Consider the following 27,554-nt stretch of genomic DNA (forward strand, 5'->3'; position numbering starts at 1 on the left):
CCAAAGTGATAGTTGAGTTCAAAATTCAATACTATTGAATGATTAGATTTTAATGAATAATCGAGAGAGGAAAATTCCGTTAAATTCGCATTAAATTTCCATAAAATTGCCTTTCAGCTTGACAGCATGATCATGAAACCTGATTTCAATGCAAATTGTATACTTGTATCTTTAACGGGAAAATGAGAATAAATTCACACATTTATATAAGATTGCACGATAATGGTATTCGTTTAAAGTTATATGTGCCGTAATTTTCATACTCACGAATCAAGGAGAGCTTTTAATATCTTAGTCACAACACAAAAAACAAGTTATAGTCTACTATTTCATTTCACAGTACATTGTTTAATGTAATTGTAAAGTTATTTTTGTAGGTATGTTTGCATCTAAGCATAAATAAGGCATAGACATATGCAGTGCAAAAACTCTGTGTTGTAACTAAATTAAATGTTTATGAGTCGTCGTATATGTTTGTCTATCCATTTCAACTTCATTCATCAACTCTGGGGTTTTTTAATAGTTTACTGAAGAAAAATTAGCATGTCAAAAATTTCTCTCTGTTATGACACATATAACTTTAAAATGACAAATAAACCGAATCAGCAAATTCCATGAAAAAAAAAAAATTAGATTGACACTAAAGTAACCTTTTAAGCAGTAATGCAACTATTAACAGAGATGAAAGAATCGAGTGGGGTATCATTTCATGGATATAATACTCAGCAACAACTAGGGCTTCAAAGTTCAAAATCACAGTATGAATTTCGTGGCGTAAAACGTAAACCTAAAATAAAACGAATGGTTATGTCCAGAATCACAGCAGATGCGTCTGAAGAGGATGTGATTAATTCTGTTGTGTCCTACGCTGCCGATAGGGGTCTCAAAGTAACGTTTATGCGCATTCTGAAACACTGGAACGATCAGGAAAATCCCACCTACACGGCAAAACTGAACATACTTGAGCATCACTGTGCGTTAGCCATGGACCCCAGTTTCTGGCCAGAAAACGTTCTCATCCGTGAATGGGAGGATCGTAACAATAGATTCGCAAATCGCAAATTCTGATGGATACCAAAGCAGGGTATAAACTGTTGAACTACTCGTTATATTTTATCATATTTGTGAAGCTTCTAACATGGAACACAAGAGGTATTATGTATGGAACTCCTCTACTGTCGGAAATTTTGAGAGACGTTGATATTGCCGTCATTACTGAGCATTGGCTTCCCCGTGAGCAATTGAACTTCTTGGAAAGCATTGATATCAACTTTAGGGCATTTGGAAGATCTGATGGTCGCATACCATCGGATATTGCACTGAGATCTCATTGTCGTGGCTGCGGCGGAGTTGCAATTTTGTGGAGGAACAACTTGAGAGTATCGCCCCTTTTAAATGAAGGCAGTGATCGGGTCATAGGAGTATCGGTGCAGCTTTGTGATAAGTCTTATCTCTAGGTTATAGGAGCTCTTTTACCCTCTACAAATCTCCCGATACGTGAATATCAGGACGCAATTGAATGTATATCCGACTTTTTTGATCGTTATTGCGAGCAAGGACAAATCATTATTCTAGGGGACCTAAATGGCCATATCTCAAAGAAATTTGGAATAAAAAAACCATGATCGTGCCAATGAAAGAGGTGTCCTATTGGAAAAATTCATTGAAGAAAAACAATTAGTCTCTGTTAACTCCCAAGACTGGACAATAGGAAGTGACTTCACATTTGCGTCAAGCGACAGAGAGACCCGTACTTTGATTGACCATATTTTAGTAGAGACCAGTTCGTGTGATTTGGTGATCTCTTGTGTGATACATGATGATCATTTCCTCAATGTGTCCGATCATATACCTGTAACTGTGGATTATAAAGCGACTCTTGGTGTTAGTAAATCGAATATCACAGATCCACGTTGGGTGAATTGGGAAAAGGCAACACCCGAGGAGAAAGTGCTGTATGCGGCACACTTGAACGAGAAACTAGAATCCCTACTTAGCCTCGACACCTCTGGCATTAGTATCGATAGACTTGAAACGCTAGTCCAGATTACAGTCAATGCTACGCGAGAGTCGGCTAACGTAACGCTGCCAAGGAAGCGTTACCGACCTTTTTCTTAAACCTTATTGGAAGTGCGGTCGTGTCAAGGAACTTCATTCCATTATGCGAAAGCGTCGAACACAATGGATACGATACAGGAAGGACGCCCTAGAGGGCATGCCTATTCCTCATACAAGCTATATAAACAGTCGAAACGCGAATTTAGAGTGGCACTGGATGAAGCGCGAGAATCATACGAGGAACAGCTATTAGACGAACTGCAAAATCTGGTTGAAATAGACGCTGCGGCTTTCTACAAAATTATCAGAAAGAAGAAGAGTAAGGCTTATACATCTAACGAACTACGTGTTGGAGGCAACGTCAGTCGCGATTCAGACGCAAACAGGATAGCGTGGGCAGAGCATTTTAAAAACCTGTAAAAACGAGGTACAAGTCCACATTTTGATGCTGAATTCAGACAAAAAGTAGAACTCAACACCAAGGAAATTTACGCCAACAGCTACAATAACCAAAACACTATATGCAAACGATATATCAGTCTGGACGAGGTTACGCAAGCTATCAACGGAATGAAAAATGGAAAAGCAGGTGGGCATGATAGTATTGTTGTGGAACATATTCGTTACGGTGGCATCGTGTTGAAGAAAGTGCTGGTCTTACTCTTTAACATCATAATTGACCAGGAAGACTATCCAAAACACTTCAAAAAAGGAATCGTCATCACACTGTTCAAAGGTGGGAAGAAAGATCGACTTGATATGAATAATTATCGCGATATAACACTGATACCAGTATTACAAAAGCTATTCGAAAAAATAGTATACCAACGAATATCGAAACAATGCGCACGTATTGGATTTCCTCATAAGTTACAACAGGGATTTCGACCGCAATGTGGTAGCATCACGGCTGCTTTTACCGTCAAAGAATCAATTTGTCATTATCTTGAGCGTAATTCAAAGGTCTTCGCAGCGTTTCTCGATAATGCAAAGGCCTTTAATAGTGTTTGGATACCTGTTGTTGAAGGTATATCAACTGGGCTTCAATGCAAAAGTTTGGCGGATTCTTCATAACTCGTTTGTTGATGTAACTGCATGCGTTCTTTACGATGGAAACACAAGTGAGGAGTACCCTGTAGAGCAAGGAGTCGGTCAAGGGAGGACTCTCTCAGCTTGGTTATTTTTGGTCATGATTGACGACTTGGCGGTGGAATTGGACAAAGCAGGCCTAGGTTTAGTCATCCGAGACCTCCACATACCTTGTGTGTTCCTCGCAGATGATACTTTACTCCTTACAGCATCGATCAGTAATCTGCAGTTACAGTTGGACATTGTCCACAACTATGCAAAGCTATGGAGACTTACCTATAACTCCGCAAAATCATCGTTAATGTAACTTACAAACCGTAAACGATCGCAGAACGAACTGAATACCTGTTCTCTTGGAAATACACCGATTGCTTGGACAGCATCAAAAGTGTACGCAGGGATAACGTTATGCCACAATCTGAAACCGGACATGCACATCGTGAGTTCTTGCAGGAAAGGGCGTAAAGCTATAAACAGTCTTATGAGTGTTGGTATACACCAAAATGGAATTAACCCATTAAACAGTGTGCGCATAATTAAATCAGTTGTCCTTCCTGTTATACTCTTTGGATGCGAGCTATGGGCGAATCCAACAAAGTCATCTCAAACCGAGCTAGAGCGAACGCAAAGATATGCGGCTAGACGATGTCAGGGTTTTGAAAAAACATCATCTTCAGCGATAACGACAAGAGCCCTTGGACTTACGGATATTTGCTGCGAAGTTGAAAAGCGCAAGTTATTCTTTTGGAATAAACTTTGTAATGCAAGTGTAGGCTTCTTGTGGAAATCACTATATTTAATTCGGCTTTGTGACTTTATATTTGGAGAATACAATGTTTGCAGAGACAATGCTGAAATTTGAAATACATTCGTTTCTCCTCGAATTTGTCCTATCATCGGTTAAATGTAGTTCTAGACAATGGAAGACTTTTGTTAAAAAACGTTACAGAACATTATTGTTTCAATAAATGGTGCCGTGAATGTGATCATAGTGTACTACTGTGGCATTACAAATGTATACATCAGAGCATTGGCCCAAATCCTCTATGGGAAGTAAGTTTGAAGTATCCGAAATAGACATGGGCTATTGCGGAATTAGTAAAACTTTCATATAGATCAGAAACGAATAGTGTCATTTGTAAATTGTGTCGGAAAGAAACGGATAACATTGCTAAGCACTTCCTTATACAGTGTCCATCCTTATACGAATCCAGGGATGCATTGCTAGAACATGTTGTAAATACGTTAAACGTTAATGACTATGTGAAATTTGACTTGCTCGAAGATGATGATCAATATTTGTTTCTTCTGGGTAGTAGACTTTGCATGGAAATAGAAAATGACGAGTGGGAAAGCTGCATCATCGGAGTTGCCCGATACGTAGAGCTTATGATTTTCTTCTTACAAAGTGACACTTATCTGAAATGTCAGCTTAACTGACCAATTGACTATGTACATACCCTGCATTGTTTATCACATAATATGTAACTTATGTACCAGTTACCATGTTATCTTTGATTCAATCGAGTTAATGTTATAACATTTCATTCATGTAAGACAGGTAATCTCAATATTGAGGAAATAAAGAATCTGTCTGTCTGTCTGTCTGTCTGTCTGTCTGTCTGTCTGTCTGTCTGTCTGTCTGTCTGTCTGTCTGTCTGTCTGTCTGTCTGTCTGTCTGTCTGTCTGTCTGTCTGTCTGTCTGTCTGTCTGTCTGTCTGTCTGTCTGTCTGTCTGTCTGTCTGTCTGTCTGTCTGTCTGTCTGTCTGTCTGTCTGTCTGTCTGTCTGTCTGTCTGTCTGTCTGTCTGTCTGTCTGTCTGTCTGTCTGTCTGTCTGTCTGTCTGTCTGTCCCTGTCTGTCTGTCTGTCTGTCTGTCTGTCTGTCTGTCTGTCTGTCTGTCTGTCTGTCTGTCTGTCTGTCTGTCTGTCTGTCTGTCTGTCTGTCTGTCTGTCTGTCTGTCTGTCTGTCTGTCTGTCTGTCTGTCTGTCTGTCTGTCTGTCTGTCTGTCTGTCTGTCTGTCTGTCTGTCTGTCTGTCTCTCTGTCTGTCTGTCTGTCTGTCTGTCTCTCTGTCTGAATATTTCTACGTTAATTTTAAAACTAAACTCGATAATCAAAATTAGAAATCTGGAACCGTGGCTCTGAATATTTCCAAGTTAATTATAAAACTAAACTCGATACTCAAAATTAGAAATCTGGAACCGTGGCCCTGAATATTCCTAAGTTAATTTTAAAACTAAACTCGATACTCAAAATTAGAAATCTGGAACCGTGGCCCTGAATATTCCTAAGTTAATTTTAAAACTAAACTCGATACTCAAAATTAGAAATCTGGAACCATGACCATGAATATTTCTAATTTAATTTTAAAACTAAACTCGATACACCCAAAATTAGAAATCTGAAAATAAAAAAAATATACTGGAAAATTATGTATAGGAGAAACACCGAAAACTAGGTAATAGAATAGTCAAGATAACGTGACTATGTGCTTAGTAATGTTCACCAGTCATTAAATTCGCATTTATCTGTGTAATATTTACCTTTTACCGTGGAATAGATCACTAGCTATAACAATAGATATAAACAATTATTAATTGTAATTTTGATGATGTACGATGATAAACCACAATGTGACAAATATACTGATGTGGCCTCACGATTAAGATAATAAGATGATAAACCACAATCTGACAAATATACTGATGTGGCCTCACGATTAAGATAATAAGATGATAAACCACAATCTGACAAATATACTGATGTGGCCTCACGATTTTTATATTTTACGATGATAGACTAGTAAAACAGAATAGAACAAATATGATTACGTATTTTTTTTTTACAATTTTGATCATTAAACCAGAATGTGACAAATATACTGATGTGGCCTCACGATTTTTATATTTTACGATGATAGACTAGTAAAACAGAATAGAACAAATATGATTACGTATTTTTTTTTTTACAATTTTGATCATTAAACCAGAATGTGACAAATATACTGATGTGGCCTCACGAGTTTTATATTTTACGATGATAGACTAGTAAAACAGAATAGAACAAATATGATTACGTATTTTTTTTTACAAAAAAAAAAATCATTAAACCAGAATGTGACAAATATACTGATGTGGCCTCACGATTTTTATATTTTACGATGATAGACTAGTAAAACAGAATAGAACAAATATGATTACGTATTTTTTTTTTACAATTTTGATCATTAAACCAGAATGTGACAAATATACTGATGTGGCCTCACGATTTTTATATTTTACGATGATAGACTAGTAAAACAGAATAGAACAAATATGATTACGTTTTTTTTTTTTTTACAATTTTGATCATTAAGGATGTACTCCTCTGAGAAGTCAAAATTTTCTTGTATTAAACTTTTTTTCTCATATAAATTTTTGGAAAGAGGAGTTTATACCATGAAAGAAAATGGAAGAAAAAAACATATGTCCGTGTGCTCGTTTTCGAGTTATTGTCACTCAAAGATACCAAAATGACAAAATAGTGGGTTTTATTGGAATTCGCCGTTTTGACCACATACACTAGAATTTAAAGCCATAATTTCCTAATGAGGTCTTTGATATGTATGGATGTTTGTAGAATTTATTTTCCAGTAGTCTTCATTGAAAATATATCAGTTATGATTAATCAGAGTCATATTTTTTCTCAAAATAACAACATATGCTACTCCTACCCCTTAATTTTGAGCTGCAAAATGCACCATTTTCAGCCATTTTTGTCAAATTTAATACTTTATAGAAAAAGTTCTGGTATTAAACTTTTGTCAATAGTTTGCATATCAATAGGGAAAGGGTTGTTCTTTCTAAATCAGGCAGAAAAATGGGGGGCCCGTGTGCTTAGTTTTTTGCCCCATTTAAATATATGTCATTTTTCAATATTTTTGACTAAAAAATAAAAGTGCTCAAATTACCATTAAATGTAAAAATAAAGTGACAAAAGTGTATCATTTCACAAGTTAATGTTCAATGTTTTAATTAACATGAACCCAGTGAAGATAAACAACAAAAATTAACTCGATACAGCTGAAATTGCTGACGCGGTGATGATTTAAGTAAAAACAATTTAAGTAAACAATGGGAAAACGATGGCTCTTCTCAAAGCCAAAAAAGACACAATTTCAAAATGGCCGCCAAATGGGCCATTTCTAAAAATCGCTGTGTAAAAAAATCTACTAAAAATAGAAATGTAATTTTTTGACAAAATTTGCTACAGACCACATGCTACAGATATTGATAAATCGTATTTGAAAATCTCATAACGTTTTTGATCTATGTCGAAACGAGACTTTAACGGGACTGAAACCACAGAAGAATACATCCTTAAACCATAATGGGACAAATATATTGATGTGGTCTCACGATTAAGATAATAAGATGATAAACTTAACCAGAATGTGACAAATATATTATGTGGCCACACGATTTTGATATTTCAAGATGATAGACTAAAACAGAATAGGGCAAACTTAAATACGTTTTTTTACAATTAAGCATTGCAGTCACCATTTTTTTAATTTCATCGGGGTATGAAAGAAATCTTGTTTGCAAACTGTGTGAATCCGCGTAACGGATTCCCACTAAAGTTTGCAAACAAAATTTATTTCATAACCCGATGAAATTAAAAAATAGTGACTTCAATGCTTATAATTAATTTTCATGCTACTTTATAAAATGAAATACGTTTACACGTGCGATTCCATTGATTTTTTCCAAGGGATTATTTTTTTTCAAATAAATGCGCAACGTCAATATTTCTATTGTGACGTCACGATAACGTCGGGTTTCCGCGCCATTCTCGGTTTTTTTTTCATCGTGGAATGAAAAAAATGAATAGGCCAATCAGAAAGCCAGAAATAAAGAGAAAATTAATTATTTTGGATTATTAAAGAAACCAGAATGGGACAAACAAACTGATGTGGTCTCACGATTTTGATGATTCAAGATGATAGACTAAACCAGAATGGGATGGATTTGAGGGGTTGTAGGTTCTCACCTGTAGGGATTTGAGGGGTTGTAGGTTCTCACCTGTAGGGATTTGAGGGGTTGTAGGTTCTCACCTGTAGGGATTTGAGAGGTTGTAGGTTCTCACCTGTAGGGATTTGAGGGGTTGTAGGTTCTCACCTGTAGGGATTTGAGAGGTTGTAGGTTCTCACCTGTAGGGATTTGAGGGGTTGTAGGTTCTTACCTGTAGGGATTTGAGGGGTTGTAGGTTCTCACCTGTAGGGATTTGAGGGGTTGTAGGTTCTCACCTGTAGGGATTTGAGGGGTTGTAGGTTCTCACCTGTAGGGATTTGAGAGGTTGAAAGTTCTCACCTGTAGGGATTTGAGAGGTTGAAGGTTCTCACCTGTAGGGATTTGAGAGGTTGAAAGTTCTCACCTGTAGGGATTTGAGAGGTTGAAGGTTCTCACCTGTAGGGATTTTAGGGGTTGTATGTTCTCACCTGTAGGGATATGAGTGGTTGTAGGTTCTCACCTGTAGGGATTTGAGAGGTTGTAGGTTCTCACCTGTAGGGATTTTAGGGGTTGTATGTTCTCACCTGTAGGGATATGAGTGGTTGTAGGTTCTCACCTGTAGGGTAAACATGAGTAGATGTAGATGTTGTCTACTTGTGACAGATTTGTACAGATAAAGATATGGCCTATATTAGGTCACACTATCAAATGGACTTAACGTACTGTAAAAGTAAACACCCCTGGAGTACAGGTATAATGAAAATATTGTCTATCTTTTATATATTAACATAGTAAGTACAACATAGTAAGTACACTGATATTAGTAATAATAATGATCCCATTGTTTATATTTTATATAGTATTATAGTAAGTACACTGATACAAGTAATTATAATGGCCACATTGTTTATATTTTATATAGTATTATAGTAAGTACACGGTTACTGGTAATTATAATGATCACATTGTCTATATTTTATATAGTATTATAGTAAGTACACGGTTACTAGTAATTATAATGGTCACATTGTTTATATTTTATATAGTATTATAGTAAGTACACGGATACTAGAAATTATAATGGTCACATTGTTTATATTTTATATAGTATTATATTATAGTAAGTACACGGTTACTAGTAATTATAATGGTCACATTGTTTATATTTTATATAGTATTATAGTAAGTACACGGATACTAGTAATTATAATGGTCACATTGTCTATATTTTATATAGTATTATAGTAAGTACACGGTTACTAGTAATTATAATGGTCACATTGTCTATATTTTATATAGTATTATAGTAAGTACACGGATACTAGTAATTATAATGGTCACATTGTTTATATTTTATATAGTATTATAGTAAGTACACGGATACTAGAAATTATAATGGTCACATTGTCTATATTTTATATAGTATTATAGTAAGTACACGGATACTAGTAATTATAATGGTCACATTGTCTATATTTTATATAGTATTATAGTAAGTACACGGTTACTAGTAATTATAATGATCACATTGTTTATATTTTATATAGTATTATATAGTAAGTACACGGATACTAGTAATTATAATGGTCACATTGTCTATATTTTATATAGTATTATAGTAAGAACACGGATACTAGTAATTATAATGGTCACATTGTCTATATTTTATATAGTATTATAGTAAGTACACGGTTACTAGTAATTATAATGATCACATTGTCTATATTTTATATAGTATTATAGTAAGTACACGGTTACTAGTAATTATAATGGTCACATTGTCTATATTTTATATAGTATTATAGTAAGTACACGGTTACTAGTAATTATAATGGTCACATTGTCTATATTTTATATAGTATTATAGTAAGTACACGGTTACTAGTAATTATAATGGTCACATTGTCTATATTTTATATAGTATTATAGTAAGTACACGGTTACTAGTAATTATAATGGTCACATTGTCTATATTTTATATAGTATTATAGTAAGTACACGGATACTAGTAATTATAATGATCACATTGTCTATATTTTATATAGTATTATAGTAAGTACACGGTTACTAGTAATTATAATGATCACATTGTCTATATTTTATATAGTATTATAGTAAGTACACGGTTACTAGTAATTATAATGATCACATTGTCTATATTTTATATAGTATTATAGTAAGTACACGGTTACTAGTAATTATAATGGTCACATTGTCTATATTTTATATAGTATTATAGTAAGTACACGGTTGGTTACTAGTAATTATAATGGTCACATTGTCTATATTTTATATAGTATTATAGTAAGTACACGGTTACTAGTAATTATAATGGTCACATTGTCTATATTTTATATAGTATTATAGTAAGTACACTGATACTAGTAATTATAATGGTCACATTGTCTATATTTTATATAGTATTATAGTAAGTACACGGATACTAGTAATTATAATGGTCACATTGTCTATATTTTATATAGTATTATAGTAAGTACACTGATACTAGTAATTATAATGATCACATTGTTTATATTTTATATAGTATTATAGTAAGTACACGGTTACTAGTAATTATAATGGTCACATTGTCTATATTTTATATAGTATTATAGTAAGTACACGGATACTAGTAATTATAATGGTCACATTGTCTATATTTTATATAGTATTATAGTAAGTACACGGTTACTAGTAATTATAATGGTCACATTGTCTATATTTTATATAGTATTATAGTAAGTACACGGATACTAGTAATTATAATGGTCACATTGTCTATATTTTATATAGTATTATAGTAAGTACACGGATACTAGTAATTATAATGGTCACATTGTTTATATTTTATATATAGTATTATAGTAAGTACACGGATACTAGTAATTATAATGGTCACATTGTCTATATTTTATATAGTATTATAGTAAGTACACGGATACTAGTAATTATAATGGTCACATTGTCTATATTTTATATAGTATTATATAGTAAGTACACGGATACTAGTAATTATAATGATCACATTGTTTATATTTTATATAGTATTATAGTAAGTACACGGATACTAGTAATTATAATGGTCACATTGTCTATATTTTATATAGTATTATATAGTAAGTACACGGTTACTGGTAATTATAATGATCACATTGTCTATATTTTATATAGTATTATAGTAAGTACACTGATACTAGTAATTATAATGACCACATTGTCTATATTTTATATAGTATTATAGTAAGTACACGGATACTAGTAATTATAATGGTCACATTGTCTATATTTTATATAGTATTATAGTAAGTACACTGATACTAGTAATTATAATGATCACATTGTTTATATTTTATATAGTATTATATAGTAAGTACACGGTTACTAGTAATTATAATGACCACATTGTCTATATTTTATATAGTATTATAGTAAGTACACGGATACTAGTAATTATAATGACCACATTGTTTATATTTTATATAGTATTATATAGTAAGTACACGGTTACTAGTAATTATAATGGCCACATTGTCTATATTTTATATAGTATTATAGTAAGTACACGGATACTAGTAATTATAATGACCACATTGTTTATATTTTATATAGTATTATATAGTAAGTACACGGTTACTAGTAATTATAATGACCACATTGTCTATATTTTATATAGTATTATAGTAAGTACACGGTTACTAGTAATTATAATGACCACATTGTTTATATTTTATATAGTATTATAGTAAGTACACGGATACTAGTAATTATAATGACCACATTGTCTATATTTTATATAGTATTATATAGTAAGTACACGGTTACTAGTAATTATAATGACCACATTGTCTATATTTTATTTAGTATTATAGTAAGTACACGGTTACTAGTAATTATAATGATCACATTGTCTATATTTTATATAGTATTATAGTAAGTACACGGTTACTAGTAATTATAATGGTCACATTGTCTATATTTTATATAGTATTATAGAAAGTACATGGTTACTAGTAATTATAATGATCACATTGTTTATATTTTATATAGTATTATAGTAAGTACACGGTTACTAGTAATTATAATGGTCACATTGTCTATATTTTATATAGTATTATAGTAAGTACACTGATACTAGTAATTATAATGATCACATTGTCTATATTTTATATAGTATTATAGTAAGTACACGGTTACTGGTAATTATAATGACCACATTGTTTATATTTTATATAGTATTATAGTAAGTACACGGATACTAGTAATTATAATGACCACATTGTCTATATTTTATTTAGTATTATAGTAAGTACACGGTTACTAGTAATTATAATGGCCACATTGTTTATATTTTATATAGTATTATATAGTAAGTACACGGTTACTAGTAATTATAATGATCACATTGTCTATATTTTATATAGTATTAAATTAAGTACACTGATACTAGTAATTATAATGACCACCTTGTCTATATTTTATATAGTATTATAGTAAGTACACGGATACTAGTAATTATAATGACCACATTGTCTATATTTTATTTAGTATTATAGTAAGTACACGGATACTAGTACATGTTTACACTTGTGATAGGTAAACAAGCTTAAAACTTATGTATATGTTTGTTTCCCATGTCTTTTTATGCTCATTAAGATATAAAAACGTTGATGTATATTCAGATAAGACTACTATGCTGAAGATATATGCTGTATCCGTGCTATGTCTCCTGGTGGAGGCAGGTTACGCCAAGCCTCTGAACCTGCGTCCAATTATAGGTATATTATTGATGGAGAATTCGTATGATGTATGTAACTGTAACAGGGTTCAGAATCTATAATAGGGAATAACCAACTAAATTAAAAAAAACCTTCGAAATCGCCCCTGTGTATACAAAATTGAGCTCAGGATAGAATTTTAACCCGGCCGCTGATTTGCTGGCTAATTATGAATTTCAAACGTAAAAATGTTTTCTGACAGGTAATTATTCCTAGATAACCATGATATGAATTTGGAAATTCATATTGAGATTTAGGTTCAAAATATCAATTTTGATGATGAATAGGTAAAAAAAATAGAATTTCAGGATTTTTTTTACTGCAAAATGCGCCTGATTTCAATGAAACTACCTGTTTGGAGTTTGAGCAGGACCCAAACGTTTTTCCCTATCTAGTGTTATATGAGAACCTAGACTTTAATTATTGAACACAATGGTTAACTTATATTCCTTTGTTTTAATAATACATTACAAAACTTTAACAAAGTTTAACACTGTGGTCTACGTAAAATTATTTAGTTGGTTGTTCTCTATAATTGATTAAACACTCTCTCTGTTAGGGATGGAAATCGGGATCTCTGGATTACTAGTCTAGACGCTCAACCAATCGAGCTAAAAGAGAAGTTCTCTCTAGTCGAGCGATATATTGCGGCTAGTATTCACAAGGGTTACATAACCACAGACCTTGTCTTAAGAGTGGCGGCAAAATATAAGGCTATTTGGATAAACGTTTGTCTAGTTGATAGCTAAAACAAAAGATGGCCTTTCATAATGCGATATGTTGTGTTTTTGAAGTGTATAGAGGTGTTTTGGGAGACTGTGGTAAGTTCACGAATTGCTATCTTAACACGAAATATTGTATGGGGCCCGGTCACATCGACTTCATTATATTTATAGGAAGTTTCGATATTTTTGCGACCTGTGAAATAGGTATAACATTTAATGACTGTCCACTCTGTTGAAGGTGTACTTGCCCAAGAAAGCAGTAAAGGAGTTGATGAAAGTTACATCATTGCCTCGTATGTGAAATGGGCGGAGGCGGCCGGAGCCAGGGTAGTTCCTATTAGGTAATGTATTAGCTTCGACTTTGTAGAAACTGCTTGAATGGTTGTAAATCGAAAATGAGTTAACTTAATAGTTTCAAGTATACCTAACAGACTGAAAAAATGTTTACTAGTCACTACGAGGTGTAACTATTGCTGACGATCTTTGTCAGGGCTTGAAACATTATCAATACTCCAGGGGTTACTATCACTGACGTCATATCCACCCCTGAACCATACTCAATACTCCAGGGGTTACTATCACCGCCGTTATATCCACCCCTGGACCATTCTTGATACTCCAGGGGTTACTATCACCGCCGTCATATCCACCCCTGGACCATTCTTGATACTCCAGGGGTTACTATCACCGCCGTTCATATCCACCCCTGACCATTCTTGATACTCCAGGGGTTAATATCACCGCCGTCATATCCACCCCTGGACCATTCTCGATACTCCAGGGGTTACTATCACTGACGTCATATCCACCCATGGACTATACTCGATACTCCAGGAGTTACTATCACTGCCGTCATATCCACCCCTGGACCATCCTCGATACTCCAGGAGTTACTATCACTGACGTCATATCCTCCTCTAGACACTCTCAGAGTAAACCGGAAGGCACCGGAAGACACAGATAATTTAATATTTTGATTTAAATCAAATGAATTATGTAATTGGACCCTGTTGATGACTGCATGTGTTACTTTGAAGTTGGGCGTCGCTCTGTCCATAATCTTCAAAGAAAGTCTCCAGTTTTACTATGAGAAAGTCCAATGGTGGATATAACGTGAGTGATAGTAAACCCTGGAGTATCGAAGATGAGGCGGAGATAACAGTTTACATGCTAACTACTTAATGTTTTCTTTTTTTAGGATAAATGAACCGGATGTGTATTATGAGGAACTTTTCCAAAGAATAAATGGGTAAGGAGTATACTTATGTTCTGTATCACTATATTGACCACATGACCTTTTGACCGCTTAGTAACGATACAAGGAAAAGGAAATTCGAATACATACACATGTAATTAAGCATTAATGTCACTTTTTTTAACTTCATATGGGTATGGAAGAAATTTTGTATACTAACTGTGTGAATCCGCATAGCTGATTCTCACAAAAGTTTGCAACCAAAATTTATTTCATATCCCTATGAAGTTAAAAAATAGTGATATCAATGCTTATTAATAATTTTTCAGACTACGTGATAGCATAAAATACGTTTAAACGTACGATTCCATTGATTTTCAAATGGATTATTTTTTCATAATCAATAAGCAACGTCGACTTCTCTATTGTGACGTGATGGTAACGTCGGGTTTCCGCGCCATTTCTTCTTAGTATATGACGAAAAAGAATCTGCCAAGTAGAAAGTCGGATTTAGTAAGAAAATAAATACAAATGAATTATAATGAATTTAGCTAATTCCCCTAGTTCATCTAAAGAGGTCAACGGAAAATTAAATTCTGTGTCAATATAGCCAGATAAATAAACAAAATATTACATTTGTCCAAAAAAGTGTTTATGAAGAGAGAATAGAAGTTTTTGGAATTTATTTATAAAAAAATGAACTTGCTGTATATGTGTGATAGGTACGGTGTCTGGTGTCTGGTGTCTGGACGAAAATTTTTCTGTGCGAAAAGACGAAAATCAAGTATCGTTATTCTCTGTTTATCTCCAAAGTAAAACACGGAAAGAGGATAACGCTGTACCTTTCAGAGAAAACGACGTGAGTTGCGCTCACAAAATAATGATGTCACAATGGAGACCTGCCCGAAAGGGAGGTTACTCTGTAATATGCAAAACATAAGCATTACCACCCATATGTGTTGATCTGACGAGTTTATTGTGCGAAGGAAAATAACATGGGTATGCGATCAGACTCGTCACATCAACACATATGGGTGGTTTTGCATTTATCGTATACCGGGTGCCGTTATTATCATGACGTTTAGTTTTAGTCTATATTTCATCGCTTTAAGTTTATTGAAATTAGCATAAAAAGTTTCAAGAGAGCGTAAATTCTTACTGTTTTCCAATTACGCGAAACTGCACGCTTGTGATAATTTCCTCCGCACAACATCAACACATAGGGGTGGTATTGCTTATTTATATTCGTTTCGTTTTTTATAGCGTCATTCTCCCCGGAGGTGATATTGATATAATTACGTCATATCACGCAAAAGCTGCCAAAAAACTCTACCAGATGGCGATGAAGGTACGCATTTGATTGTTATTAATGATTTAGAAGTTTTCGCACTAGATACTTCCGCTTATTAATGATTCCTTATTTAAGCATTGATGTCACTATTTTTTAATTTTATCGGGGTATGAAAAAAAAATGTTTGCAAACTGTGTGAATCCGCGTAGCGGATTCTCACAAAAGTTTGTTAACAATTTTTTTTTCATAACCCGATAAAATTAAAAAATAGTGACATCAATACTTATAATTAATTTTATACTCTATTTGATAAAATGAAGTATGTTTAAATGTACCATTATAGTGGTTTTTCAAGGGATTCTTTTTTCCGAATCAATACGCAACGTCAATGACTCTATTGCGACGTCACGATAACGTCGGAGTTTCGCGCCATTCTCGGATTTTTTTTCATAGCGGTATGCAAAAAAAAATATTGGCCAATCAGAAAGCCGGATTTAGTATGAAAAAAAAAAAAATTATTGCGTATTGTTTATGGTATTTGGAAATTCATATTTAGAAAAAAATACAGTGTGCTGTTACAAGACATTCATCCTCCCATCACGCAAGTAAAGAGTTTTAAAAACAATTTATAACACAGCTTTCGTTTTCATCGTTAAGGTATCAAACATTTAACTGAGATGCTTCTCCTAAATAAAACAGAATTTTACTGAAAATGACGCATATGATTCTACCGAATCACCCAATTCATCTAATTTCATTGTTAGGATTTTTGGAAAACAAAAATGTGAGTTGGAAGCATGGACTGTTCATAGTGATGCATACAATATACATTGAAAACAGGATGTAACTTTAAGTGTTGTGCTCACCACCTTTCTTACATCCTCGATACTCCATAGGTTCCTATCACTTACGATCTCTACACCCCTGCGCTATCTGAGAGTAAAAAATTCAGAACCAATGCCAGGCCAATCTGATTAAAATCATAATTTGATTCTTACGCCGTTCCGGTTAAGCATCTCTCTGTACATCAGAGAGTTCTAACCATTACCGGAAGGGCATGGAAATCAAGATATGATTTCAAACGGCGTGAGAATCAATATATGATTTTAAACGACGTGAGAGTCAAGATATGATTTTAAACGGCGTGAAAATCAAGATATGATTTTAAACGGCGTGAGAATCAAGATATGATTTTAATCAGATTGATTGCAGACCTACAAAAAATTCATGTGAAGACTACAGAGAGAGTGACGTCCAACTGCAAAGCCACACAGTCAACCACAGTGTACCTTTATACTGCTCTTTTGATGTACATCAAAGGACTACATTACCTGTTGTTCTGTTGCCCCCAATTTTACTATGAGATTGTCCAGGAGTGGAGAGATCGTACGTGATCGGAACCCCTTGAATATCGAGGATGTAGTTCTTATTATGTCATAAATGCTTTCTCATTGTTTTAATCATGGTTTCAGGCTTACGATCAGGGGGACTATTTTCCTATCTGGGGGACATGTCAGGGGCTACAACTCTTGTCTGCCCTGACGGCAGGCAAGAACCTGTTAGCCGATAGACCATCTTTTACGCCCGCTCCTCTGGACTTCACTCCAGGTAAACGTGCCGATAGGTTGCGAATGTCATGGCGAAATGACCACATTGAACTTTCACCTGCTTCAAGCGTATTTGCATGTTACAGAGTTAGCTCCCTTGCGGGAAGGTATCGATTCTTACGTCATTTTTTTCAGCGAAATTCACGTCGTTTTCTCCCAAAAGTATGACGTTATGCTCGCAAACACATGACGTTACAATCAACACTTCCTGCAAGGACAAATAAGTCTGTAATATGCAAATACAGAATTAAGATGTGTGATGCGCAATGGGGTTTTTCCCCATTAAACGATTTTTATACGTTTTTTAATCATATGGAAACAAATAAATGGCAAATTCAATGAACGATTTGTTTATGTGTATTGATCTGTCAACAGCACGACATTTTAATAAGAAGCATGAGTTATTTTATATACTGTCTTATTCTAAATTTTATATTACAGAATTATCTGCCCTTGCGGGTAGGTATTGATTGTGACGGCATGTGTTCAGTATGACGTTACGCTCGAACGCTGTTTACGAGCGTTACGTCATACTTTTCAGACAAAACGACATGAACTTTGCTCACAAAATGCTGATGTCTCAATGGATGCCTACTCTCAAGGGAGGTAACTATGGAAAACTGCACAACCAAAGAAATATCACAGCAGGTCTTTAAATTTGTCAAACATTATATAGGCATTTCTTTATATATGACTTTGTTAGTATTCTTAATATATTGCATTTGTTAACAGTCATCGGGTAGTTTTCGCAATTCATACATCCGTATCAAAGTTTCATAACATGAAACTTTTTTTTAATTGTTTACATAATCAATGTTGCATATGGAAGAAAATAGAGTAATTTCGTTTTCAATTTATTCATTTTACTTTGCCATGTTTCGCACAAATTAATCTTTATTTCCGTTCTGTTTGTTCAATTAAGATTTCCTAGAAAGCAGAATGTTCCACAAGCTGCCAGAAAACATATACAGCGCCTTAGCTAATGAAAATGTAACTTCTAATCTCCATATGTACGGACTGACACCACAGGTGAAATTTCCTTATCGATGCATAAAACTTAAATGTGTGAATTCATATTTTTACTGCAAATTGTAATTGTTACTTACATTTTATATCCATTGCGTTATTTCTATATGTCTGCATCAAATAAATGTGGTTTTTTTATATGATTTATATGAAATATTGTATTGACTACTTATATTTGCACAGGCCTATTACAGAATTAGCTCCCTTACGGGTACGTATCGATTGATACGTCATGATTTTGTGAGCGCAATATTCACATCTATTTCTGCGGAAAGTATGACGTTACGCTCGCAGACACATGACGTCTCAATCAATACCTACCCGCAAGGGCAGATAACTCTGTAATATGCAAATAATTATTTGCAAGGTATTTCGTTGTTGCAATTTTGATTGCCCGCGTAAAACCGCACTTTCTAGGTTATTGAGTACGTGGCTCCATGATGTCCTATTTTTCAGAATTTCAGTGAAAATAGTCAATTGTCGAGTTTTTATCGAGTGATGTCAACCAGCCTAGACATGCACGACAACGTTTACATTTCGGCAATGGAAGGTAAGTCAACAAAAATCGACAAAAACAGAAATATGTATATATGAATACACTCGGAACTCCTTGGTTGTAACTGATGTACATTGTCCTCGAATTAGTATATTGAAGATAAATGTATTGGTTCACGTTCTAGTCCGTGGAGATATGAAGTCGGCATACTTCTTTGAGGCAATCGTATATATGATAATCAAAACCCCAATGCCAAAATAAATTTCCTTAAGTCTCATTTGGGAGGACAATTGCATAGAAAGTGTAATCTTTCGGAGCCTCTGGTTGGGTTTTTACAATAACAAGAAGATGTCAAATGTATTAATTAACAATATTTAAAATGCTTAAAATATATTTACGAAGCCTGCTGGATGGATGTTTAGTTTGTGTCAGTTTCAAAGATTTAATATGTGACTTAGGGTTAGGCAAGAAGATGTAATATATACATTTATTAACGAATTTTAAAATTCTAAAAATCCTCTTTGATTAGGATAACACGTGTGACTCTGTAACTTATCAACTTATGGAGCGTAATTCAATACAAAATGGGAGTTTCAACATGATTTGGTTTTTAAGTTGTAAGAAATTTCTTCAAAATCAGCATTTAGGGGTCGCCCACTACCACTCTTAAAATGAATCAAACATTAATTTGCATAATGCGGGTCTTTTTATGTTTCCCGCCATCGTCCTTATTACTGGGCGTTAGCTGATAATCACCGCGCCAGACGGCAAACCAGTGAAATGTATCTTCACTGTTAAGATAGTTTACTATGAACATTTTGTAGGTCTTGTATACTCATCTTAGATCATCGATATATCTTTTCTTATGTTACTTTTGTCGGAAAGGTAGTGGGCCTTTAAATTACCAGAGTTGAAACTTCTAGCCTGGGCAGTGGCAAACGTTAACGTTATTGTCATAACAAAACCATTCGGTATCGATTATTATTCTATTAACATGGACAATGTTAAGAGTTATCGATGACGCTTTCATGTTTTACGTAAATAATTCAATTTGGCTTGTTACGAGCTTTTTCATTGGCTTAAAAATTTCGTTTATCAGCCCATAAAGGAAAAATGGCGTCGCCGTTTGTAACGTTGCTTCTGATTGGCTAAGAAGACGGTGTAATGATTTCATAGACAAAGGAGTCTCAAAACGACTTTTAATATTGAAGAATTTATCTTTAGTAAATTGAATTATAAGGATTAAGCGGTTTGTGATGAGAGTACACTCAGATGTTTGTGTTATATCTCCATAACATAAAAAATCTATTCAAGTTAATCCTTAAATACCATGTTGAAGAATCGTGAAACAATTTTACCATAGCCGATCAAATATGACTTAAATATTTATAATAACGTGGGCTGTGATTGGTTAAAACTTTTAGACTTACTTTTTATGATCTTAGGACCTTATCTTTTTGAAACTCAATTCCAAACATAAAAAAATACATATAAACACAGGTGACTGGATGGCGTAATCAATAATGGCCGTAATTTCCGTGTATACGTTCCACATTTTACTGCGTTTTACTTTGCTTTTTCAATATGTTTTCTTTTATTTCAATATCTCCTTCCCATTTGGTTCATTTGATGAGGAATATAGGTTTCACCATTTCTTTCTTGCTTCCAGCCTACAAGTATCCCTTTTACGGGGTCCAATTTCACCCGGAGAAGAATGTATACAACTGGGACCTCCGTTTTACCAATAACCATGACGCGGACGCCATCAGAGTCGCTCATTATTTCTCAGAATTTTTCCTGTCTGAAGGTAGGCCATCTTTGATACAATATTCCAAAGATTCCATTTTGTGAATAGATATTTTAATATTGAATGTGATTAAAATCCTATCTTAAACTCTGCGTCTTGTCGACGTGAACTATTTCTCTGCTACCGAAGGAAACAGATAATATCAGGAAATACTTTTAATCCGACTAGATGTATAAGCTGTGGTTTGCATATCTCCGTCCACAATTTAGCATGTTTTGTGATAACCTAGTTCCTGATTCGGATCCATTCCCCTCATTTAAGGATTTAAACTTTCTTTGGTCGAGTTCATAGTTTCATGAATTGAGTTTCTCTTAAAACAAATTGAATGACCTGCGAAGCACTTCATGTTGAATTTGTTTCAAGAATTCAATTCATCGGCTCACGAAATTGACCAAAGTTAGATTCAATACTTATATTTTCAATCAATCGTATTTAGTTTTCGAATGTTATTTTTTTAAATTGTAGAAATCTGTTCGTGATATTTATACTCTTGAAAAGAAAACATTTGTTATACCTACTCAAGTTTATTAGCAAATGAAACAGTCCAACTTCAGTGAAAATTGAAATACAGTTGTATATCATAATAATCTTCGTTATTGAATATATTTATATAAAACGATTGGTTATATAGTCATATTTATTGTGGTTTCCACCAATATATACGGTTATTTGTAAGTATGGTATTGGAAATTAGCGTTGTGCGTATTCGGAACATTAGGTCTCATAACATTCTCTTTATTCTATTAAAAAAGCAACCTCTAGATATCAGCACATTCAAAATGATACTAGTCATTTGTCACCAGGGTTTGGAGTTTTTATGAAGCAATCTCTATAGATCAGCAAATTTTCAAGTTTTCATGTATTTTTCACCTTTTCGAAATGCATCCTTGCGTATTGAATGGACTTGAGATCGATCCATAGTTATTGATTTTTATTTTCATCTTGATTTGTTGCTTTCATTTCAATGTTGATATTTGATATCGCTAAAATTATTTAACTTTGGGTCTTGTGTAAGTACATGGTTTGACAACTCTTGATCCATAAATTTGAGTTTTAAGACAATCCAAACATTTCGAGGACTTGGATTAGCGTATAATCGAGAAAACAATACGAACTAAAACATTAATAAGTCAAAATGAAAGTACAATAGCATTTCATCTACCCACGAGAACAAATTTATCGCTACACTTGTCTTCCAATTTGATTTATAATTGCTGATAAAAAGAGTTTTGAGAGAATCAGGGCACAAATAAATTCATTTGGATATCAAAACCATTAATGGGTTAACAATATATTGATACAATAATGAGATCATTCTGTACTTTGGTATCACTAAAATTATTTAAAAGTCACATATGAGGTATCGCTATAATTATTTTAAAATAAGATCTCGAGTATCGCAGTAATTATTTCAAAGTAACATCTTAGATACGGCTATAGTTATTTAAAAGCAAAATCTCAGTTATCGCTATAATTATTTTAAAGTAACATATCAGGTATCGCTATAATTATTTTAAGGTAACATCTCAGGTATCGCTATAATTATTTTAAGTCACATCTGAGGTATCGCTATAATTATTTTAAGTCATATATCAGGTATCACTATAATTATTTAAAGCAACATCTCAGGTATCGCTATAATTATTTTAAGTCACATCTGAGGTATCGCTATAATTATTAATTATTATAGTATTTTCAATAACTATTTGTGTGTGAAGTTTAAACTTTGTAGGCATTTATTGGACATATTATGTTTTATTGTAATCATGTTTTTAATTGTATATGTCTGTGTGTGAATGTGAGTGTGTGTGTGTATGTGAGATAGTTACATATTGGTGTATAAAGGTAGAACAATGTGAATGTATATTTCTATGTGAAATCCTATGTATGAAATATGTGTGTGAGTGTACGTTTTTGTGCATGTAATTGTGTGTAGATGTGGTCATCTGCTGATGTGTAATATAGATATATACATTTTTTATATATATTTCTATTCTCTGTGTATATATAAGTCTAAGATGTTTAACAGGTGTACATATATTTAATGAGTGTACATGCGTGTGAGTAAGAATGTGTGAGTGTAAATGGCTGTTGGATGTGTATACAAATATAAGTATAATGACTATGATATGTGTGTGTGGATTTTGAGAGTGAGTCTCTTTAGTGAGGGTATATGTGTGCGGTGTCATATATGTTTTGTCATGATATATGTCTAATGAAAACTTGAAAAATAAAAAAAAAATTACAAAAAAAAACAATAATTATTTTGAGTCACATATCAGGTATCACTATAATTATTTTAAAGTAACATCTCAGGTATCGCTATAATTATTTTAAAGTAACATCTCAGGTATCGCTATAATTATTTTAAAGTAACATCTCAGGTATCGCTGTACTTATTTTAAAGTAACATTAGGTATCGCTAGAATTATTTCTATTAATTATTTTCTATTTTAGTAACGTTTTAGGTAAAATATAAATAATTAACATCAATGAAAAGGTGACAAAAATCAATATCAAAATTTTCTTTAAATACAGAACGACAGTATACTATCGTCTTTTTTGATTGATTTATTACTTTTTCTTTTATTCTTTCATCATTTTCAAATAAGCATATTTGTATAATTTGTCTGTTATTTCTTTTGTTGCTTTTTCGTATTATTGACGTGGATGCTTTAGCTGATTAGTGCTGTACTTTTTATTTACAGCCCGGAAGAGTTACCACTTTTTCCCAACAATTGAGGAGGAAATCGATGCCTTGATAGATAATTACAAACCACAGTTTTCTAAGGACAGTTCATTCGAAGACGTCTACCATTTCAAATTCACGAAGTGAACCACCCCTCTGTTGACGGACACTACTGTATAGAACTAAATATTCGTTGCGTATAATAGTTCTTTCCGTGGACGTTGTGGAACCAAAATATAAATCAGCGACATTTGTTTTGTACATTGTTAGAAACATTTGTGCGTCATAAACTACCATGTCAGACTATTTTTTGTTACATAGTATTTTGTTGCCTTTTTATTACGTATACATGCTTTGTAATGTCTGTCAATAGATGATGTACTATACTGCAAACCACCTAAATTTATTTCCGTGATTTATATTTGCGTATTTGGTCGGCAATTAGAAATCGCTCATATCAAAAGCCGCGAAAAACACTAAATATTAAACATTAGCAGTCAGGGAAAATCCGTCTTTTCATATTACTGTTATTTTTCTTTGGGGAAGGTATCAATTGTGACGTCATTACATCGTGTAATGTCGTCGATTTTTGTGCGAAAAGATACAAGCGTTACAGTCATGAAAACGTGACTTAGCAATCACAATCAATACCTATCAATAAGGGCAGATAATTCTGTCATAAAGCTCTATCGGTTTTATATTAAAAAGACATACCGTATTCGACCCAATAAGCGCCCAGAGCGCTTAAAAATTGATAAAAATGAAAAGGTGCTAATGAGTCAAAATTATTGCAAATTTATACCGTTTTATGTAGTTTTGGTCCTTATATATGCCTGGGCAATTGAAATTGAGGCCTCAAAAGGGGGGAGGGGCGCTTATTGGGTCGAATACGGTACTGGTCGATTCAACACTGGTAAAATCACGACGACAAATGTAACGATTGATGAAAATGCAGATTGCTTAACTTGTTAATTTTCTTGTATTTTTAATGATATATTATTGGATATATCATCAACTAAAGCATTAAAACATTAATAATATCGAAGGAAAATACAAAATGTCGTTGTCATGAGAGCGAGTGAAGACACATCGTATAACCCGTAAACAATGTGACGCCATTGGAATGCGCCAATTGGAACATTATAAGGTAAATTTGGATATTTTGGATGTGGTCATATTTAGGCTCCCTTTGCGTTTGGCACCAAAGCGCCAAAAATTCACACACACCAACATTTGATTACTTAATTATTTGTTTAAGTTTGTCTAAATATCGATATGGCTTTAAATAAAATCACACCAGTTTTTCATTGTTTCACTCTGCGAAACAAGTAAGTTATGTGCCAATTATAAAACATAGGAAAACGCCAACTTTAAACAAACCAAAATTAAACCATCCTAATTTGATACAAAAACGCCAAAATTTCACGACGCCAAAATATCCCAATACACGGTATAACAATGTACATCGACATTTAATTACGTGTGAGTACATTAATGAGCAACACAATCATACACAAAGTTTACCCAATATCTATCCATTAATATTTTGTAATTCTAATCAATCTCAAAAATCCAAATGCCTGTACATGAATACAAACAGATTATAAGATTAAGAAAGGAAAAAATATGTTGCGAAAATTCAGATTAATTAATATCCTTTATGTTTTCCCAGATAAATATGCATATATTCGACCAACTTTCAAATGTTAGGCTGTCGGCAAGTTTACATTTCAATATTTGTCCTTAAATGGAATACGAAACTTGGCAATGCGTGAATGCTTTTCTGACTATCATATACACTTTTGGTATATGTCCGTCAAAATGTTGAGATAAGAAAACAACAAAACCAGTTTGCTCTATACGCATATGGGCAGTTAAACATGACTTGAATTTTCCTCCATTTCCCGATTTGAATTATCCTTAAGAATTCTGCCAGAAGACTAATGAGAATACATAAACAAAAATTGATAACTTTCATTTTCAGCTTTAAATATATAAATAATCACTTTAGTTCTTTATTATTTTGGTTCATCAGTGGTGCAAATCTATACAATACAGTACAGACAATAGCATGGCAAGTACACATAGAAAATACACTCACACCTCAGGTATAACTACAGTAAATTATTTTTATTAAATCTGATTACCAATGCATTAAACAGAAAATTCTTTGTACTATATACCATCGAAAAATTTATATTCAATTTCACATTATAATGTCTTCACTACATTATCACATCATATCTATTAACACTGCAGTGTTGTTCTCATACTCTGTATGTGTTGATATTTAGACAAATTGTATTATTTACCCATTCCTAAATTATCACATATATCTGCAAAAGTATTATATCATTAGTGCAGTCGGAATTTAGCCTTTTTATCACGTATACATGCTTTGTTATGTCTGTCAATACATGATGTACTATTATACTGCAAACCACCTAATTTATTTCCGTGATTTATATTTGCGTATTTGGTTGGCAATTAAAAACCGCTCATATCAAAATCCGCGAAAAACACTAAATATTAAACATTAGCAGTCAGGGAAAATCCGTCTTTTCATATTACAGTTATTTTTCTTTGGGGAAGGTATCAATTGTGACGTCATTACATCGTGTAATGTCGTCGATTTTTGTGCGAAAAGATACAAGCGTTACAGTCATGAAAACGTGACTTAGCAATCACAATCAATACCTATCAATAAGGGCAGATAATTCTGTCATAAAGCTCTATCGGTTTTATATTAAAAAGACATACCGTATTCGACCCAATAAGCGCCCAGAGCGCTTAAAAATTGATCAAAATGAAAAGGTGCTAATGAGTCAAAATTATTGCAAATTTATACCGTTTTATGTAGTTTTGGTCCTTATATATGCCTGGGCAATTGAAATTGAGGCCTCAAAAGGGGGGAGGGGCGCTTATTGGGTCGAATACGGTACTGGTCGATTCAACACTGGTAAAATCACGACGACAAATGTAACGATTGATGAAAATGCAGATTGCTTAACTTGTTAATTTTCTTGTATTTTTAATGATATATTATTGGATATATCATCAACTAAAGCATTAAAACATTAATAATATCGAAGGAAAATACAAAATGTCGTTGTCATGAGAGCGAGTGAAGACACATCGTATAACCCGTAAACAATGTGACGCCATTGGAATGCGCCAATTGGAATATTATAAGGTAAATTTGGATATTTTGGATGTGGTCATATTTAGGCTCCCTTTGCTTTGTTTGTTTGTTTGTTTGTTTGATTAATTAACGTCCTATTAACAGCTATGGTCGTGTAAGGACGGCCTCCCATGTATGCGGTGTGTTGCGTGTATGTTGTGCGAGGTACGTGTTTTGGGAGACTGCAGTATATTCGTTTGGCACCAAAGCGCCAAAAATTCACACACACCAACATTTGATTACTTAATTATTTGTTTAAGTTTGTCTAAATATCGATATGGCTTTAAATAAAATCACACCAGTTTTTCATTGTTTCACTCTGCGAAACAAGTAAGTTATGCGCCAATTATAAAACATAGGAAAACGCCAACTTTAAACAAACCAAAATTAAACCACCCTAATTTGATACAAAAACGCCAAAATTTCACGACGCCAAAATATTCCAATATACGGTATAACAATGTACATCGACATTTAATTACGTGTGAGTACATTAATGAGCAACACAATCATACACAAAGTTTACCCAATATCTATCCATTAATATTTTGTAATTCTAATATCAATCTCAAAAATCCAAATGCATGTACATGAATACAAACAGATTATAAGATTAAGAAAGGAA

The 27,554-nt window shown here is 33.4% G+C and overlaps 1 protein-coding gene across 1 annotated transcript in view; it reads left to right on the forward strand.

The window, feature by feature from the left end:
- The window catches only part of LOC138305499 (gamma-glutamyl hydrolase-like), a 28,871-nt gene extending 4,817 nt beyond the window's left edge, over positions 1-24,054 (forward strand). Inside the window, exons 2-10 of the mRNA XM_069245753.1 lie at positions 12,817-12,912; positions 13,876-13,978; positions 14,836-14,886; positions 16,096-16,180; positions 17,596-17,731; positions 18,653-18,759; positions 19,213-19,306; positions 20,922-21,059; positions 23,768-24,054. Of these exons, the coding sequence (XP_069101854.1) occupies positions 12,817-12,912; positions 13,876-13,978; positions 14,836-14,886; positions 16,096-16,180; positions 17,596-17,731; positions 18,653-18,759; positions 19,213-19,306; positions 20,922-21,059; positions 23,768-23,895 (938 nt within the window). The 3' untranslated portion in view covers positions 23,896-24,054. The remainder of the gene's footprint in view (positions 1-12,816; positions 12,913-13,875; positions 13,979-14,835; positions 14,887-16,095; positions 16,181-17,595; positions 17,732-18,652; positions 18,760-19,212; positions 19,307-20,921; positions 21,060-23,767) is intronic.
- Positions 24,055-27,554: the final 3,500 nt, after the last annotated feature.

Source organism: Argopecten irradians, chromosome 13 (genome assembly GCF_041381155.1).
Source record: "Argopecten irradians isolate NY chromosome 13, Ai_NY, whole genome shotgun sequence".
Lineage (NCBI taxonomy): Eukaryota > Metazoa > Mollusca > Bivalvia > Pectinida > Pectinidae > Argopecten > Argopecten irradians.